General features: G+C 35.5%; 1 protein-coding gene across 1 annotated transcript; it reads right to left on the minus strand.

The window, feature by feature from the left end:
• Positions 1-359: 359 nt before the first annotated feature.
• Positions 360-19024, minus strand: LOC120776162 (protein yellow-like). Its single transcript, XM_040106768.1, has 2 exons — positions 18578-19024; positions 360-1774 (listed from the first exon to the last, which is right to left on the minus strand). Exons 1-2 carry the CDS (start codon positions 18822-18824, stop codon positions 360-362), a joined length of 1662 nt encoding a protein of 553 aa, XP_039962702.1. The 5' UTR covers positions 18825-19024.
• Between the last annotated feature and the right edge of the window lie 625 nt (positions 19025-19649).

Genomic DNA, 19649 nt, shown 5'->3' on the forward strand with positions numbered 1-19649 from the left:
CTTTTTATCAAGTTTTATTTGGAAACCATTTTGCAAAACGATCATCTTAATAGTTATAACAATGACTCTTTACCGCTACAAATTACCATAATAAATTTGTATACTATATACACTTGCATGGATGCGAAAATAATAAAAATGAGTATTTATTACAATATTATAACTGTCTCAAATGAAATAAAAAGCAATTACTAGACTTTATTGCGAAAGTGTAGCCTTGCCTCAGGTTACTTAGGTGCACGGAGATAAAACAAAGACACAAATTGCACTAAATGAACTAATTTATAAGAAAGACGAGGATCCGTGGCTGGAACTAGCATATGACAAGAGAAAACATGATGTCTTGAAGCAACCACTGCTTAATGTTGCGTCCACCACCCAGAATTGCGTGTGGTAACATAATTCTTCAAACCCTCCGAATGCAGTGGGAATAGATGTGGACCACCAATACCAGTCTCGTAGGACAGACCATTGTTGAATACGTAAGCCTTAGATGCATCGTTGCGTTGTGTCGTACTGTAACCGGTACCCATAAGTGGTGGTAAATAATTGCGACTTGGTGGCGCCACACGTGGCACATCGGCTTGAATCACAGGTTTGGTGGCTAAAGGCGGTAAATATTGTTTGGTGAAGAGCGTTTGAGATTTCGGCAGACTCACTGGATTTGGCGGACCGTAAACTTTATTACCAACAAAGCCCAATTGTGTACCAAAAACGGTGTTCGTACTCGTAGGCGTTGCATAGAAGCTGGTGCTGCCCACCGCATTCGATGGACCATAGGCGCTGTTACGTATATCGCAGACTGTATTTTCAATCAAAGTACTTAGTGGTGCAGTGTAGATACGGAAGTTCACATCGTTGTAGTCCAGATCGGAGATCAAAAAGACCGGCATGCGATCGGATAGTACCCAAACATTCTTATTCTCATCGATCTTCACATCGGCAGGAAACACCAAACCAACATCATCACGATCCACAACACCATGAAACTGTGGCTGATACGGCATGGACGAGTGCCAACAACCGACCGCGTTCTGATCGATCAAATTGAACAGCTCAATGCCATCGTCGCTCATAACACGTGATGTCGTATGCGAATTGGGGCCACGTTCTTCCAGTACCACAAAATCGTGGAAGCTATCCTCAACGCGACTCTCATCGCGCAAAATACGTGTCGACACCGCAAACTGACGGTGACTTGCCAGCGGACTGAAGAACATGGTACGATAACCATCCGAACGTATGGGTGAGAGTGACATACCGAAGATACCCTCCTCACCCCATTGGAAATTCAAGCCGGCAATATTGAAGTCACCACGCAATGGATCGGGGAAGAAGTATGAGTGTGCCGAAAATCGCCATGATTTATTTTGCTCCCACGAGTATACAACCAAACCATAGCCGAGTTCATCGGAAAAGTAAGCGAATGCATCATCACATGATTTACCAATGTCAACGACAATGTTGGCAATAAACGTATTCGCATTAGTGTCATCCGCACGCAGCTCATAACGGCGTATGCGCGTATTCGTTTGCAAGTCAAAAACATTCACCGCATATGGACAAGGATTGGTGGTGGTGTTGCCAATACCCACAGTGCCGGTATCAAGCACCCACAAGCGTCCACACTCATCCGCTTTGATGCGGTACGCCGTGGTGATGCTGTTCGCACAATCGCCAGCTGTGTTGCTGCGCCAGTCAGGGTATGGTATCAGCTCCGGCGAACCCGTCACACTATGATCCATGTTGATATAGGTCAATGTAGCCGGTATACCTGGAAGGAGTTAAACAAGTGGTTATAAATTATTTCAAAATTAATCCCTGAAAAACAATAAAGGAAAGGATTATCGCCGAATTTGCATTATACATCTCCACTTTGGCCGATATTTGCGGTTAAGAGTCAACTATAAGTACTGAGTCTAAATATTCGGTAATTAAGGGCTTGGATTTGGGTAATTTTTAGTCAAAAGTTGGCATACTTCAAAGGCTCTATTCGTGTTTTATACCGTTAAATTAATTGCTTCTTGATTTGTACACTGGAAAGGTAAGTGGCAGATGGAAGTCCAATTTTTGCGCTGTTACATTGAAATGCGAGAAGAATGCCACATATTCAATTTTTTTTGAAATCGGTCGGGTCCCGTGATATGCGTTTTTTCATTTTCAATTGACGGGTTTGTTAATCGCAGAAATTGCCGCCTTTGGGGTTGTGGGAACTCACATATGATTGTCGAAAAACAAATGCAGTCACAAGTGTCACTGTTTGATGTGGATTTTGTGCTAGAGGCATAGTTGGACCATACCTTTTTGAAAACGAGGTGATTTAACTCCATTAGATTTCTTTTTATGGAGTTATTTGCAATCACAGGTCTTTTGTAACAAGCCAACAACCACGCGTCCTTTAAAGTAGGAAACTCAAAGTTTCATCAATGAGATTCAGATCGACAGACTGATAACTGTGTTTCCTATTTATGTAGTTCCAATCTTGATCACCTTTTATATGGTCCACATTCCACCAAGTAAGCAATAAGGTGAAAGCTATGTTTCCAGATAAAAAAATCCACTGAGATCAATGGCCAATTGAACCAGTTGTTCTTATAGAAGGCTGTAAATGAGTAAACTTATGTAAAGTTACTACCATTGGTTCCAGAAGCACTGACTTAAGCCTCGGCTCTACGTTTTTGTGATCGATAAAGTATACTAGTTTCAAAAAAGGATACTTTAAAGTACATAATCAGAAACGAATCTCTAAAAATGGTTCATGGAAATACTTTTTTGTCAAAAAAATAGTTTGTTGTTTGTTGTATCGGTAAAAAACATCTCTAAAATAATTTGGAAAAATACTGCCAAGTTAACAGTCCGTAACCGGATAGAAATCCGAGTTCGTTCCGATTACGTAGTAAGAGAAAAATATGTCTTCACTACCGCTTAAATTTTTTCTAAGTGCGCGCTTGTATGCTGTCTGAGTCAGAAGCGGTCCTAAAGGTTTTAATTGCTTTTACATTGAATGATAAATGTTTTTTTGCCGGAAATATTAGTGGTTGTTCGACAATAACGTTAACTATCACATTTTATTCGTTTTCAAGGTCTTATGGAGGCAGTATGCCCTGATAACAAAATTTTTCACAAATTTCCAAACCATTTCTTTGGATGAAACTACTCTTTCCATATTATATACCGATAACTCATTAATATGAGCAATATTTCAATGTGTATTTCATCTCCATTCTGTCATTCCAGTTAGTTGCAGTAAATGATTTTCCAAAATTCCAAATGCCCAATTTCTCAAAACTACATGCTTGCAAGTCAGTTATTGATTGGAGCAGTCCCTTTAAGGTGCAGTGCTCATACATGACGATCTTTAAAAATATAAAGCGTTCTAGTTGATATATTTAGTGATTATTCTAGCGAAGCGCGTTCACTTATCTATTTCACTCAGCTTCTCTTTAATTCTCCATAGGTTTATAAAATATTTTATGTTCACCAAAGCTTGAAAGCGATATTTTCATAGCAAGGGCTTAAAGCTTTGATAGTTTTATAATGAATATATAGTAATCTTACTCAACCTTGTACTAGATATAGTTGGGTGGAATTATAGAAATCTGTATATAGCCAAAACAGCAGCAATATACATTAGTTTCATATACAAAAGTACTGCGTCCGCTTCCGCTTTTCTTTAAAACCATGTGTGAACTGACTAAAATTCCTTTAAATTGTCACTTAAAAATATCACACGGGAAAAGACCAATTTGCCAAAATAAAATTTAATTTGTACAACAAAAAAAAAAAATTTTAAAAACTTGTCTAGCAGTAGCTTCGAATTTTATCTCAATTATTTAAATACATAAGCCAACTGATCTTAATTTGATCAGGCGTTAGTTAATTGCTTTATTTGTCAACCGGCCTCATGAGTATATATGTTCATGATATGTAGACACACCTCAATCTGCAGCTTGGCTTGGCGGTAAGTGGCGTTGTGTTTGAATATTTTAAATTCAATTCAATAATTTTAGGATTTCTTTTTTGCACAATTAATATTTTTCGCAAATATATTTGTTGACAAGTTGTCGAGTGTTGGTTTAACATATGTACTTGTTGCAAATACTGATTTTTTTTAGCTCAAGCGCATAAAGCGTCTAATCATTTGACGCGGAGCCGTCTTGGTTTCGATAATTGATATTCAATATAATATAGCAGTTTTTCCAACAGGGATAATATGATTTCTAAGTGTCGTATCGGCCATTTTTAATATGTGATGATCTGTAATTTGTATCATTTTCCAAATAGATTGAGTTGTTCCATAAAAAAAAGTGATGCACATCTACACATACACTGAATTAGATAAGTTAGATTTAAAAATTGTATAAAAAGGCAAGCAAATCAAGAAATCAAATAGAAATCAGAATGAAAATATTCTCACTCAGTGAAAGGTCTCTACTTTCCGAAATGAATTTCAACCAAAAGATGTCTTTAATTGAATATTAATTATGGTCCTGATTCCATAGCAGACTCTCGCGGAATTTCAGTTGGTTGGTTTCATCTATTCTGTTTAGGCAGTAAAGAAGAAAGTGGAAAAGATCGAAGCCAATTCCTCCAAAGTCCGAAGTTTTCTGAGAGGCCCGGTGCTCTGAAACAATGTTTTGCAGACCTTTTTCTCCAAAAGTTCAGTGCAGTCATCTTCAGCCCCTGGTTTTCTCTCTACGGCACTGCGCTTCAGTAATTTTTATGTCAGAAATACACTACGCTCTGAAAGCCCAATCGTCGAAAATGTTGATAAAATAAGAGAATAAGACAAATCGTCGAGTTCGACCATTATACTTGATGTAAGCACTGTTTCGAGTACCTGGAAGCTCGATATGCGGATGCCTCACAAGTTAACGCAAAACAAACTTAGGGACCAAAGTTTCATAGGCGAATCACTGCTGAATCGCAACAAAATCTATATATTTCTGAAAGATCGTTATTGGTGATGCCCGCGAAAATAATGGCCAAGCCCGGAGTGATATTCAGGTAGGTTCTGCTCTAGGTTTCGTGGCATGGAAAAATCTTCTATCAGTTACTCCCCAATATCCAAGTTCCTTTAGATCTGATTTGTCACCAATATAACCGTTTGAAGGAAACAATCGCCTATAAGCAGCCAGCTTTGGTCAATAGGAATTGTGTTCCAACAGGACAATGCAGGGCCATAGACAATAACGCAAGATAATAACTTGCCAGAAGCTCCAGGTTGAGATGTTCCTGTGTATTCACCTTTTGGTCTAGACACCAAGTAATTTGGACTTGTTGTAACTAGTTAGGACAGATTAATCGAAATTTTTAGGCTCTCAAATAATTTTGAATGGAAATGAATCATTGGTATTGATGTAAAAGGCTCATTTTTTTTTTGGCAAATTTCGTTTTCGAGAGAAAATTTTTGATCCGGTTCATTTAGAAAAGTTTATTGAGGTTCTCTAATCTGAAGTAGCTAAATATCAGCAAAGGGAGTCAAGTGCATACCTTGAACCTTGTGATACAGTTCCCACTAGACTTACTAAAAGAAGACATCAAAAAGTCATTATGTGTCCCTTAGAACTGAAGCGAAGTCAAAACAATCAAGGATATATGTAAATATGATCGATTTTCCTAGTTATCAAAAATTAGTTTTAACGGTTCTGATCTGTTAAGGATTTAATGAAAACCTTTTCAAGTCAGAAGCGGAACGTTTTTTTAATGGAAAAATTTGCAATGCAATGTTACGCTTTATCTAAATTGACACACACTTAAATCTAGTCTACGTCCTGGGCTACGTCGGTGGCAACTCTTTAGTTTAAGCTTCGAATTGCTTAGCGCTTGCTGAGCAAAAAAACATTAACTTTTAAGATTTACGTCAAAATTAATTTGCCGCATGTTTGCAATACCTGTCATACTTAAACCAATTGCTACGTGGTTAGTAAGCTAGTGACTAGTCGCTATTACTCCCGTAATTCGTTCAACACATTCAAGCTCAGTTGTTCCGCTTGACAGCAACTTGTCGAGCTTTTCCGCTGTGTGGCTGACAACTCGCCTGGAGATAATCCATGTATCGCATGACAGCTTAACTCATGTTGACTTAATTTCTTAAGACTTGTCAACTCTGATTTTTTAATATGGCAATTCACACATACAAAGATTGTACGATAAAGTGTGTGCGCGTAGAGTTTAGATCAGAGCATATTTTTTGACGCTTGCAACATGTTGCAAGTAAAACTTGAGATATCTTGCTGAATCTTGATATACGTGTTTCCTGCTACTTTGAAGAATGCTCAAGTTATGCTAAAGAACGTATTTTTGCTACAGTTTGAAAAGAGATGAAGTCGTTTATAACCACGCCTACTTTCCATATAAATAAATTAAAATTTAATTCCTTCAGATTATATTATTTAAAAATATATAAATCGAGAAACAATGACAATATCTGATTAAAATGTTGCACAGATGGTGCCATCGAGATTTGGTATCTTTCGTCTAAAAATTGTAGAAATCGGACTATAACTTTTCAAAACTCCTTATACCGAATTCGCTGGTCTCAGTGCTTAAGGTTAATTTCTTACTGAAAATATTGGTTAATCTGTAAGAAATATTAAAAAATCATTTTCAGATAATAATGTACGGTTTTATCAAAAATAAAAAAAATAATTCAATATTTCTATTAAGGTGCCAGGATTTGTGATACATTGCCTGCGGTCAGCATATAGCTTCTAGCTGTTTCCTAAATCCTCATATTCTAACACCTTACTTAAGTTCCAATAGTATCATATGTTAGAAACTTCATCCGTCTCCCACTTTTTTCAATCGAAAATAACTGAATAATTGATTAATAGTGGTAATTCAAATTATGGAACATTACAAACCTTATCGCTCCACTTCATTTGATATTCAGTGTGGATTTTCATTAATAGGCGTTTATATAAATAATGTATCAGATTCGTTAGTAATAACATAAATACGCCAATAAAATTTAAGCACCGTTCACACATTTCTGCCACACCTACTGCTCCGTATGCCACACATTTTATCGCACAAGGTGGTTTCCAAAGTAAACAGGACTTTCTGAATCTAGCGCCCCCTGGTGGCGCCATCTATATGTCGACTGGTGCTATCTTTATCGACTGTCCAGTGAGAATTTCATGACATTTCATTGATTGGAAGTGAAATTATGTGTTTCAAGTGTCAGTATGTTTGTGTTATCGGTGCGATAATGAGCTTCGAACAAAGAGCCAACATTAAATTTTGTTTTAAAATTGGTAAAACTTTTACCGAAACATTTCAATTGATGAAACAAGTTTATGGCGATGATTGCCTATTCCGTAGCAGAGTGCATGAGTAGTTTCAACGTTTTCAAAGTGGTTTTGAGATCATAAATGACGATCAACATGTGGGCCAATCAAAATCCGTGATCACCGGAAATTCCATCGAAACTGTGCATGAATTCCTCAAAATCAGCCGAAATCATCATTGAAATTCATGGAAATGGAATTGAACATTTCCAAAACATCGATTTATCGGATCTTGACTGAACATTTGGGCTTACGAAAGGTGTGTGCACGGTTTGTTCCGCACAAATTGACTGACGACCGAAAATTGCTTAGAATCTAACATTCGAAGGACATCATTGTGACCGATTATTTGACTAAAAATCACATTTTAACCATTAACCACTCCCCGTATTCACCTGATATTGCATCTTCCTTTTCGGAAAATTGCATTTGCCCATGAAAGGAAAGCGTTATGCAGACGTAGAGGCCATACAAAAGGCTTGCACCGGCATACTGGCGGACATACCGACCAACGAGCTAAAACACTCATTCGACATGCTTTTGGATCGTGGAAAAAGCTGTATTGAAGCAGAAGAATTCCTGTTTACATTGGAACGCACCTTGTATACATGAGCAAATACAATGGCTCAGTCAATTACCCACCCAATATGGGCATACTTTTAATATCTGCTACAAACATCTTGTCCCGCAATGATCGACGGCTAAACTAAAATAACTGAGCTTGCACAATAGAGAGGAAAAACAAGAAAATTAAAGAAAAAAATAATCGAGTTATTGGAAAATTGTAGTTTAATAATAATAGTATTGGCAGTACGTCCATCATGGTCGAAACAAAATAGTGTCCACGCCCATGTACTTATATTTATGACAGGTTTTTTTTGGGAGTTGATTCAATTTATGCGCTGACTTAACGGTGGATAATAGTAGTAACACTGTGGCGTCTATGTTTAAAATCTTATGCCATCGTAAAAGAAGGTGTGTGGTCGTAAACCTACGAATTTGAGGAAAAGGAAAAACTTTCGAGTTTTTTGTGAAATAATTTTTGTGATCATTTTTTATCTAAAGAGGTTTATAGATATTTGAACGACGAAGTTTATGTGCTAAACTTAGCAACTATACTTAAATAATTGAAGAATTTGAATCTATTTTGGATGTCTTTAGAGTTACATGGGCCGGATCAGTCCATATAAACAAATCAATAAATCTATCTTTCCTAGATTGGTATAATCCTTTATTATGTTTGTCTGAGGTTTTAACTTTATATATCAAGTAGTTTGTGAAACTGTTTGTTTATGACGCGATCCTAGTGATTTTTATATATTTGATCAATGGACTCTTGGCCGGTACTACAAACCGGATTTTTCACTTTTGAAAGCAAAAAAAAATTACCGGGATCCAATTTTGGCAAATATGGTGGGTGAGCTTTGACTTTCGCTTAGTGTTTGAACACAAAAATCATACATCATCTTTTGATACGAGTTTGGCAGCGACGCGTTTCATACCCAAAACATTAACCAAAATGTTTGAGTCGCTCCAAAAGGAGATGTTGAGATTATCTGCTATATATCTGATGTCAACATAACCATTTCCTTTCTGACTTTCTTTCTTTGAGGCAAGTTTTCGATGACATCACCACTTCAAATACATGTTTTTGTAATAATACAAACTCCCGGAAGCTCTTCTGCAACTTTTTTAACGTTCCACATTGGAATTCTATTGGAAACACAATATTCCAAGTAAATTTGTAGTTCATCTACGAGTGTTTAAAGTTCTCAATTTCACCAAAAATTTTCTCAGGTTTTGACTTTCTTTAACATGCTTCTTTTCAGATCGTCGTATAGACAATGCATGGATTTCGCAATGTTGATCACGTTTTCGCATATTAGCCGTATACCATTCTTGGCAATCTCATCCGCTATTTCATTTCCCTTGATAGTTTGTGGTCTGGCACTCGGTAGAAATGAGGTTACTTGTTTCTGGCAACAATTTCCACTGCTGCCCTGCTTCCCGAGACACGATAAGAGGTTACTGCCTTGATTGCTGCTTAGCTATCTACGTAGATGTTGACTCTGGAATGGCTTGCTGGTGCATTAGAGGTCAGCTCTTCGGCTTTTGCAAAAGCAAAGACCTCAGCTTGAAATATATTGCAGTGGCCTGGCAACTTAAAAGGCTGCCTTTTGCCTAACTCTGGACATATTCTCGTACCACGAGATCTAAGATTTCGTTATCGTTCTTCTAACTATTAATGTGTTCTGGAAGAGATTCTGTCACAGTTCTAAGCGACGGTCTTAAATTTTTACTACTACGGATTCTTTATTAACAATTTGTTTACTGTGATTATCGATGAATTTAAGATTTCCTAGATCTATCCGTGGGTTCCGAATGCGAGAACCGGTAATTGATTTGTGATTGGTAATTCAAATATGTTAAATTTGTATACCCTGTATAGGGGCGACGAGCTGTATCGATTTAGTCACTTTCATCTGTCCGTTTGACTATCTGCATATAAGCAAACTAGTCTCTCGGCTTTGGAGCAATCGAACTGAAAATGTATACGTTCTTTTCATTTGTCCGAACCGCCGATATCTGACCACTATCTAGTTGATCAAAATCAAGCACTTGTATGGAAAGCTTTCTCTTTTGACAAGATATCTTCACAAAATATGGCATAAATTATTGTCCAAGGCAACGCTACAAACTTTGAAGACATGTTTCAGATTCGATCACTTTAATCACTTGGCAACTATATACCACTCAAACGGACCAATCAAAATCAAGATAAAGATATCTATGTATACCCTTTTATCCTATAAGAAATGCACTTTTGTACGGTATTTTAGCTATTTTTATTTTGAAAGTAACGTGTTTCCTGTTTTCACCACCTTATTTATCACTTTCAACCCACTGTGCTGCTGCATTTTCACATCATTATCCATTAATTGGCCATCATCAGCTCTAACTGTTGAATCATTTACCAGTTTGTTTGTAAATATTTATTAAATGGCTTATCAGCCACGCTGTGGGCTGCTCGTTTTGCACATTTTCGTATTAACACTGCTGTTTGTCGCCGCTTTTCTTTGGTGGCTTGTTTTTAATTATTGTATTTTCATACAATTAAAGCTGTGCTTTTTTGGACTTAACAAATTCATTTATACAGTATTGCTGTTACTTTACAAAAAGTTGCATTTGTCATTTATTTTAAGTCTTGTTTTGCTGCTACAAATCAATACGCGTCATTTTGTCTGGCTTGTTTAGCATTTGTTGCACGAATCGAACACACATTCTTTTTGCCTGCCTAGACTTGTAGTATGAGCAGCTGAGTATTTTTGTGCATACTGACACATCGCACAACCGGCTCTAATGTGTAAATATTTATATAAAAAAATTAATTGGTCAAATTATAATTTATATTATTTGCTTTTGCTTTTTTTAATGAGATTTGTTCAAGCAATGGAATGCAATTGTGAAAAGGGAAGTAATTATGGAGGTTTTTCGAGGAAACTATAAATTGTGAATATCTTAATTAATATAGCCCATTAAGGTGTACAATTTCCTAAAGCAAAGATAACCGAGTTAAAAGTTTTTGGTTCTACACTTCAATAGCTATCAGCTGAGTGGTAGTGAGGTGAATGATTTCGGCAAAATTGTGTAATCGAGGTTTGAAATCAGCGCTTTATTGGAGCAAACTTTTTATTGGTCGTTAGGCCACCTAATTTATATACCTAGCTTCAATGCGTTTTGTAGACATGCGTTTAGTCATCTGGCATCTTTTTAATTATTTTGATTTTTTTTAAGTCATTATTGAATATTTCAGTACTTCTAGACCAGACCACTGTATCCGACAAAATGTTCAAAACTGACAAAACGAAAAACAGTCGTCAAAACCTCTTAATTAAAATCCATAAAGGAAATCCACGCATTGCTACAACATTCTAAAATTCTTCACCAAAAATATACGACAAATTTTCCTACGTGCCCCTTATATGCAGCAAATTGGTCGACGACATTTGTGGCAAGTTGTAATGCTGTGCTTTGATTACAAAAATAAAAGAGTGCCTGAGAAAAACTGAAATTGTGAAGTAATCATAGAATAAAAATTACTAAAATTAAAGTCGAAAAAGAAAAAATTACATTTTCAGTTAGTATTAATTTGACTTGTGATTAAATTTAATGTAGTAAATTGAATTAATTATTTAATGCAATAAATTGAATTATTTCGGTTTTAATGGAATTTAATTGAACTAAATATTGAATTATTCTTTGTTTTATGTAACTTGAATAAAAATTACTTTGAATTGATTAGAAATTATGTGAACTGATGTGACTTGCTTTGTATTGATTGTAAACTTTTTAGGTAAAATAAAATAAATTGTGTGAGAACGAGGTGGCTTTAAGGGTTTACATTTACGGGTTTCAAAAAATCGATTTATTGTCTTATTAAATTCTACAACTCCTGTAGAATATTGTCTTAAATTATCAAGCTGATCCGAGTAATAGTTTCGGAGATACAGCCCTAAGAACTTGTACGCCCGAGGCTAGCTAGGCTAAGGTGCCGTCTTCAAACGAGTTTTTCTCCAAACTGTGATTTTGAGGTCGGTTGACAATATTTCTCGAGAAGTACTCAACCGATTTTCATGAAATTTTACACTGGTCTTTGAGATACAATTCTCAAAGACTTCGGTGAAGGATTTTATTTTCGATTAAAATTATTTTAAAAGTAAATATCGCGGAATTGTTATTAAAATTTTAACTTTTTTATAAAAGTCCAAGTTCTAAACTAAGGTTTTAACTAAAACACGTATTTTTTCAATGGAAATGATGTCGCACTGGCCGATTTTTAAATATTTTTTTTCAAAAATTTCAAATTCTAATAAAATATTTAATTTTTTATAGATATGAGAAAAAAAATGTTTAAAAATGCTGTTTTTTTACCCGAGGAAACCCATCTAACCCCTTAAAAAAGTCCAGAGACTCAGAGTTACTTATCAGTTAAATCATTATTAGTTAAATAGGTAGGTAGAGTGTATGTCTGACGACGCTCCTAGGCCTTGAGGAGGCTTATTGTGAAACACCGGGATTAAAAGCTTCTCACTCTATTTGATCTCTCTGCAATCCCTGTGCTTCTGTTGAAGTTCATTAGTACTAAGAGTTGTATCTGTGAAACCGCTGAAACATCGTCAAGAAAGACTCTACCGATAGTTGTAATACTTTTCCTCCTCTTCTTCTACCCCATCACAATAGTCATTATATGGTATACTCAGTCTGCTGGCATGCCAATTAAACAGACAGTGACCGGTTCTAGCGTTCTTATGTCATTCCTTTTGAATTTTAATAGTCGGTATGTACAGACGTCTAAGTCTACGCCAATTAAGAAGAAGAAGATGTGCAGACAATTTTCCTTTCATGCCACGCTTGCCTGCTTGTTGAGCAAGTTAGGGAATGACTCCACCGAGACTCACCTATTTTTATAATATGTTTGTCGATTGAATATCTATTAGTAGAAAAAGGCATTTAAATTCCCCATTTTGCGAACTAATTGTCGGGTAGTGTCTGCTCTGGCTAGTTCGTCCGATTCGCAGTTACCAGGAATATCACTATGATCTAATATCCATTGCAGGTTTATCGTGAAATTGGTATTCGAATCAATAAAATATCTAAAAATCTAAGATATCTTACTGGATTTGAAAGCCGCCTGGCTATCTGTATAAATGAATAAACTCTTTGTTGTAAGCACATTGCATATCAGAACAAGGCGACTTTCTTTAACAGCTGTGATCTCAGCTTGGTAGACACTACAGTTTGTTGGCGGAAGGCGATTTTGATATCTAATTTTGATGAAAAGGCAGTACTTAATAGTCGATTATATAGTTTTCAACTTTCTGTATAGATGCGTATCCCTGCGTTCCAGTCCACCTCACTCCTTTCCCACTGTGCTTTGGTAGAGAAGGCAATATTGGATACCGATTTTAAGTTTAATTATATAGGATCTCGAAAGTCCGTGGTAGTGGGTAGATATAGGAACTAAGTATTTTAGAATATCCCTTCCCCTGGTTTCGCTACCAATGGCTTACTGAACAGGATACAAGTAGTACCTTTCTTTAATCACTAAATTTTGCTGGGAATTTGAATTAGTTTGTGATCTATAAACTTAAATGTTATTGACTTGATTTAGGTAAATCGGTTTAAGTTACATAATTGAGTTGATTTTAATTGACTCAAGCCGAATTTAATTGAACCTCCGAAGCTTCTTCTTGGATGTTACAAACTTCATGTCAAACTTAAGATACCCTGTCCAGGTTAAAAAAATTAAATAGAGATAATTAATAGGAAAAGCAAATAGAATTGATTTGACCTACTATATATCGACTTTACTTGAATTGATTTCAATGCTACCGATTTAGATATGATTGAATTTGCCTTAAGTCAACTTGATTAATTTTAGTTGAATTACAATAAACTGCAGTAGCTATAGATTTTATGGATTAAATAAAATAATTTGAAAGAGATGAAAAGGAACTGAATTCAATAACATTGATTTAAATACTTTTAGTTTGATGTTAAAAAATGATTTTCAGAAATCAAAACCGAAAATTTTCGATTAATTCTTGCAATAGCTCATTCAACACTTCTTTCACCCCTCTTCAAGCAATTTTCAAGCCAAGCTTTCCCAAATCAAAGGCTTATATTAACAACCACTTAATAAGAAGTTTAAGCCGATTTTGATCAGCATTTAACAGAAAATTGTTGTCATAGTGATTAAAGCTTCGGCCAACACCACGCGCCATGCTGTTGAGCGACGATTTTGTTATGATATGTTACGCTATGCTCACGGCAAAATTTTGCGTAATAACGTATTGAGTTCGTTTTTGAGTTTTTTTCTCACCTCTTGTAACAACATTTTCATTCATGACTTCGCTGTTATTATATGCAAATTATGAGTTATGAACGCTGCTATTTGAACATGCCACATGTTGCATGTAGTGTTTTAAAAAGTGTGAGGCTTTTGATGTTGTTCCAACTGATATTTATGTGCGATTATGGGTGATTAGTAGCTATGCATTTATCTGGCGCATAATTGAATAGCCGCAAAAATAATATTAGATTACTAAGCCGCCACCGTCTCCCCTTGCGAAAAATAAGTCGGTAAACTTTCGGGTAATATCATTTTGTCGTTTTGTTTGATTTCGAATATTTTGTTGAATTGAATTGTCGTGTTTTTGCCTACAATTGTTCTTTTTTTCGGCTGCAAACAAGCTTTAATTGTTGAAACGGAATATTTTTTGTTGTTGTCTAGTCTATTTAATATATTACATAGCCGTATGTCTTTTGTATACAAACAGTTAGACATTTGGTATTATGTATGCTCAGAGTTCATTACTGCTCATTAATAACCAGTTTATAACGAAAATTCACAGCCATTTGTTTAGCATTGGTGTAAAAAGTAGTGATTGCGTTTGTAAATAATGAAGTGATTGATTAATTTGACTTGAATCAATTAGGTTGCCGCCTTACAAAAAAATTAAAATATGTCAGAAAAGAGTTATTTATTTTTGGGTAGCAGTTTGAGTAGACAAATTGACAAAGATCAGAAAAAAATAGACTCACACGTGTCAGCGAAGCGTATTAGCATTTCATTGCAAATAATTCAAAGTCTTTAGAAAATAAACACTTCTTGAAAAAATCCCCGTTTGTTTAGTGAAAAGAACTGGTTAAATTTTTGACACCTTTTATCTTACTGGGTTTTATTGAATTTGCGTAGAAACCACAAATATTATGTTTACTTCGTTCTTAGCGAACAAAAAAATGCATTTGCTTTGGTTTCTCTTTAGACTATGCCAACAACACAAACCCAGACAAAAACTAAGTGACGTAAAGAGATCAAATTTCACACGAACATAAAAAAGTTCACACCAATAATCAAAAAAAAAAAAATTATGCATTCGGTTTTCACTAGCAGTTTCAGTGTATTATATTAGATATCCAAATAAACAAAACTTCTACCTATTAGTCATCGTCATATGAGGGTTTTTCGCAAATTCTTTTCGTTGTTAGAGCATGCTTTCATAGTAGGAACGATATAATTACTAGGCTAACATGCACCCTCGGTCGTTCTATTAACAATTTAGGTATTAACAGTAATTAAAAAAATCCGTATAAAGTAAATATAATAATGTTGAAAATGTAACAAGTAATATATTTCTTAAGAGGGCTTTGTCCGAAAATGTAATATGAATAAGTTATTATTCCATATGAATACACTATATTGTATATGTAACATATATAACTACTGAAACATGAAATCCATTTTGTAAAATAAGTCTTGAATAAACTGTTGAACTGAGAACTCTGCCAACAAATAAATACGTTGAGAATTCCAGTTAATGCTCCAAACAAATCTGTACTCTGATTGTGTTAGGATTTTACAGCCAATATTACGTTGCAACATTTTCTTAAGCTCTTTGAAAATAAACCATGCGTCAACATCTGTAGAGCGGTTAATATATTAGTAATGTCTGATATAATTTTCTGAGATTTTGAAATTTTAATCCAATTAAAAATTGGATATGACTTTCTACTTAAAAGAAAACTTGAAATTGTCCAAAAAGGACCGTGTAAGCAGCCGTGAAAAGTTCAATTTAATGAGAAAGAAAGGTCTTTAAAAAAAGAACATTTTAACTTCCCACCGAAAAATAGGCAAACTATTTTTAATTTTTTTAATATATTTATCATATATACCGCCTCAATTGGACTTTTCTGTATATATACTGCGTGCTTCTTTAATAAATAATATTTTCTCCATGGCTAATAATACTGATTCCATGATTGTTTCGAGAGATTTTAATTTACCGTTTGTATCATGGAAATCGATTGATTATTACATTATTCCTGCTAATGCTCACATATGCTTTAACTTAGATGAAAAGTCGAAGTTGGGTCTTACCCACGAAAAAATCAAAAATCAAATTTCACACGAACATAAAAAAGTTTACACCAATAATAAAAAAACAAAATGCATTCGGTTTTCACTAGCAGTTTTAGTGTATTATAGTATATATCCAAATAATCAAAATTTCTACCTAATTAGTCATCATTATGTGAGGGTTTCTTCGCTTTTTATCTCAAAGTTGAGTTCAACGATAAGAAATTCTTTCTGGTGTTAGAACATGCTTTAGGTTAGCATGCAATCTTGGTCGTTCTCTTTAGAAATTGGGGCATTAACATTAGCATTGAAAATTCTTATAAAGGAAATATAATAAATAAGTTGAGAATTCGACTCAATTTACCAAACAAATCTGCATTCTGATTGTGTTAGGATTGTATATATTCCGTTACAACATTGCCTAAACTCTTTATAAATAGACCAAGCATCAATACCTGTACAATCGTTAATAAAGTAGAAACTTCTGATAAAGTTTTCAAAAATTTTCATTCAATCAAAAACTGATATGACTCCCTACAAAAAAGGAAACTTGAAAATTCAGTTTAATCAGAAAAAGTCTCAAAAAAATGGAATATTTTTACTTCACTACAAAAAAGAGGAAAATAATTAATACGTATATTTTTTTTTAATTATTATATTGTAATCGGACTACTGCTTTGCCCACAAAATACCATTAAATGAAAATCTATACAGTACCATTACTAGGCACTAACTCAAATAAGATATAGAAGGCACGGAGAATCACAGTAGCAAAAAGCAACTGTAAACTAAAACTCTTGAAAAAAATGTGCGTAGTTCCGCCCTCAAAGATTATGCAAATATATCCTTAAGATGCAATATCAAAATTTACTCATCTGAAAATCGATGAAATCGGGTGACAGCCTCGCTCACTACGAACGATGAGCTTGGCACAGAAGAAAATCCATATCTCAGGACCCAGTCGAGTTGGTCGAACAAATTTAGTGCGCAAATAGTGCCTCTGCAGTATGCCATCTCAGATTAAAAGACTGACAAAATCGGACCATAACTGTTCAAGCACCCTGTGCGTATGTTTGACGTTTTGTAAAAATCTGTCAATCTATGATATATTTTTATGGAGCTCAAGGAAAATGGTTCTTTGGTAATAATATACCCTTATGTCAAAAATGGGTAGAATTGGGCCAATACTGCTCTTAATCTCCACAAACCTAATGTAAACGTTCACGACGTTCAGGTGACTTTATACCTCATATATCAACCAATATGGCAATAAGGGTGGCCAAATTGTTTGATATTTTAGTAAACATTTATATCAATCTTAACGAAATTTGTCTTGGTCAAGACCTCATATCCCTAACGTGATGAATTTCGATTCCTTGGTTGACGTTTTTCTCATTTACTCAATCTATTTAATTTAGCCTCTTTGGTTGGGTTCTTATCACATTTATCCCGTTTGAGGATCATTTAAGTATACTTTTCGCTGACGTGTCCTAAATATAGTAATTTAACTAAGCGGTTTTATTTCAAAATAAATGAATTTGGCACCAAATTTGGGTGTAATCTGTGCATGATTTCGTCGAACAATGAAGTTGAATCCTTTTGTTACGCTTTTTAATATTGTTCACAACTGAAGTAATATCTCAAGACTTGATTCTTGCAAGTTGCAAGAGTATAAAATGTTCGGTTACACTCGAACTTAGCCCTGCCCTACTTGTTTTGTACTATCTTTATTATAATTGTAATGATATCATTCCAAAGTTAATAATAACTAAAATAGAAGCTAAAATAAATAAATGAAAGCTATGTATATGCCATTGTGGTCCGATATCGACGATTCCGACAAATGAGTAGCTTCTTGGGGAGAAAAAGACGTGTGCATAATTTCAGTTCAATATCTCAAAAACTGATGGACTGGTTCGCGTGGACGAACAGACAGACGAACATGGCTAAATCGACACAGCTCAGATCTTTTATATATTTACTTTATAGGGTCTTCGACATGTCCGTTCGTATGGTACATATAATATAACCTCTACAAAGTAATGAGTGTAAACACAAGATCTCCCGCCTTCACCAAAAATTAAGCATTTACATGCAGAATTCAATTATGAGTTGACGTATGAGGTCTTAAACTGGAATATCATTAGGAATTATCCTCAAATATCCTCATCCTCAAGTCAGCTTTTATAACATTGAAATGTACAGGGATCAGACTTAAAGCTGCAGGATATTAATAATATCCACTCTTATTCTAATAACAGAAAATAATCAGCGATTCGCTTTCTAAATCACAGTATGTTTAAAAAATGACAGCACACTTTTCAAATTATTCTTTAACATCCTTGCACTTGACGTTTGCACCTACCATCACGCCAACGGGGCACGGTCACAAACAGACGATTGCCCCAGTGCTCCACGCCGACAGGCAGTCCATTCTGTGGTATATAATCGCCGGTAGCGATCGCCTGTTGCTTCAAACCAGGATTAGGAAAAGCGAAATCCAATTCGGTCCAACTATAACGCTCCTGCAGTTTGTATGTGGCCTGCGCATGCGCAACAATGCACAGCAAAGCAGCCAAATTGCGAAGTGTTGAACGCAAATTCGCCAGCATTTTGTGACAATTTTGTTTATTTTCTCTTTGGCTTTGAAAAAGGATATGCGTATCCTTATTTTTTGTTGTTGAATATTTCAAATTTAACGGCACGTACAACGGCACAATGACACGCGCACGCTCGCACACCAAAACGCGCACTTCCGTTTCCTTGCGTACAACGCGCTACTCGGTAATAATAACTGTATGCACCAACGTTGGCGGCGCTAAGACACGACTGTTGTCCAATTGGCAAAATGTTGCGACTTTTATAAACTTCAACAAAACTCGTTCGTAAGGCTGGCTAACTGACTGGCTGGCTGGTTAGCTGTTGCTGCCGCAGTAGACAACGCAGCGCCGACAAGCCTCTCAGCACCTGACACTGCACTACGCGTAAATAGTTTGCATATACATGTGTGTCTGTGTTTTGGTGTTTTATTTTCGCAATTTTTTTTGCCTTTTTGGGCTTCCGACGCGCTAATGTCTCGCTTGTTGCTTGTTTTTAAGGTAAATTGAGCGCCCATAGCTGTTAATTTCTTATTTTTGGCACTGCTTTTGTTGTTGTTGCCACAACTGTCTCAGCTCTAGTTGATAGCTGATATGAATATATAAATACCAATCTAAATATTTTACTAAAACCAAAATCTTATGACGTGTTTGAAGGCATGCGGCATCTGCGTCTGAGTAGAAAAATGCCTGTTTAAATTTCGGCTACAATTGCCACTTGACAGTGGGCGTTCAACGGTCACTAAGTGCCCCAGTTTATAGCTTCGTGGCACGGTTCGCATTGCAAGTCACTAAAGTATTTACTGAAATACCGTTTTGCATATGCGTTTGCATTGGTCC

This window comes from Bactrocera tryoni, chromosome 4 (assembly GCF_016617805.1).
Source record: "Bactrocera tryoni isolate S06 chromosome 4, CSIRO_BtryS06_freeze2, whole genome shotgun sequence".
NCBI classification, from domain to species: domain Eukaryota; kingdom Metazoa; phylum Arthropoda; class Insecta; order Diptera; family Tephritidae; genus Bactrocera; species Bactrocera tryoni.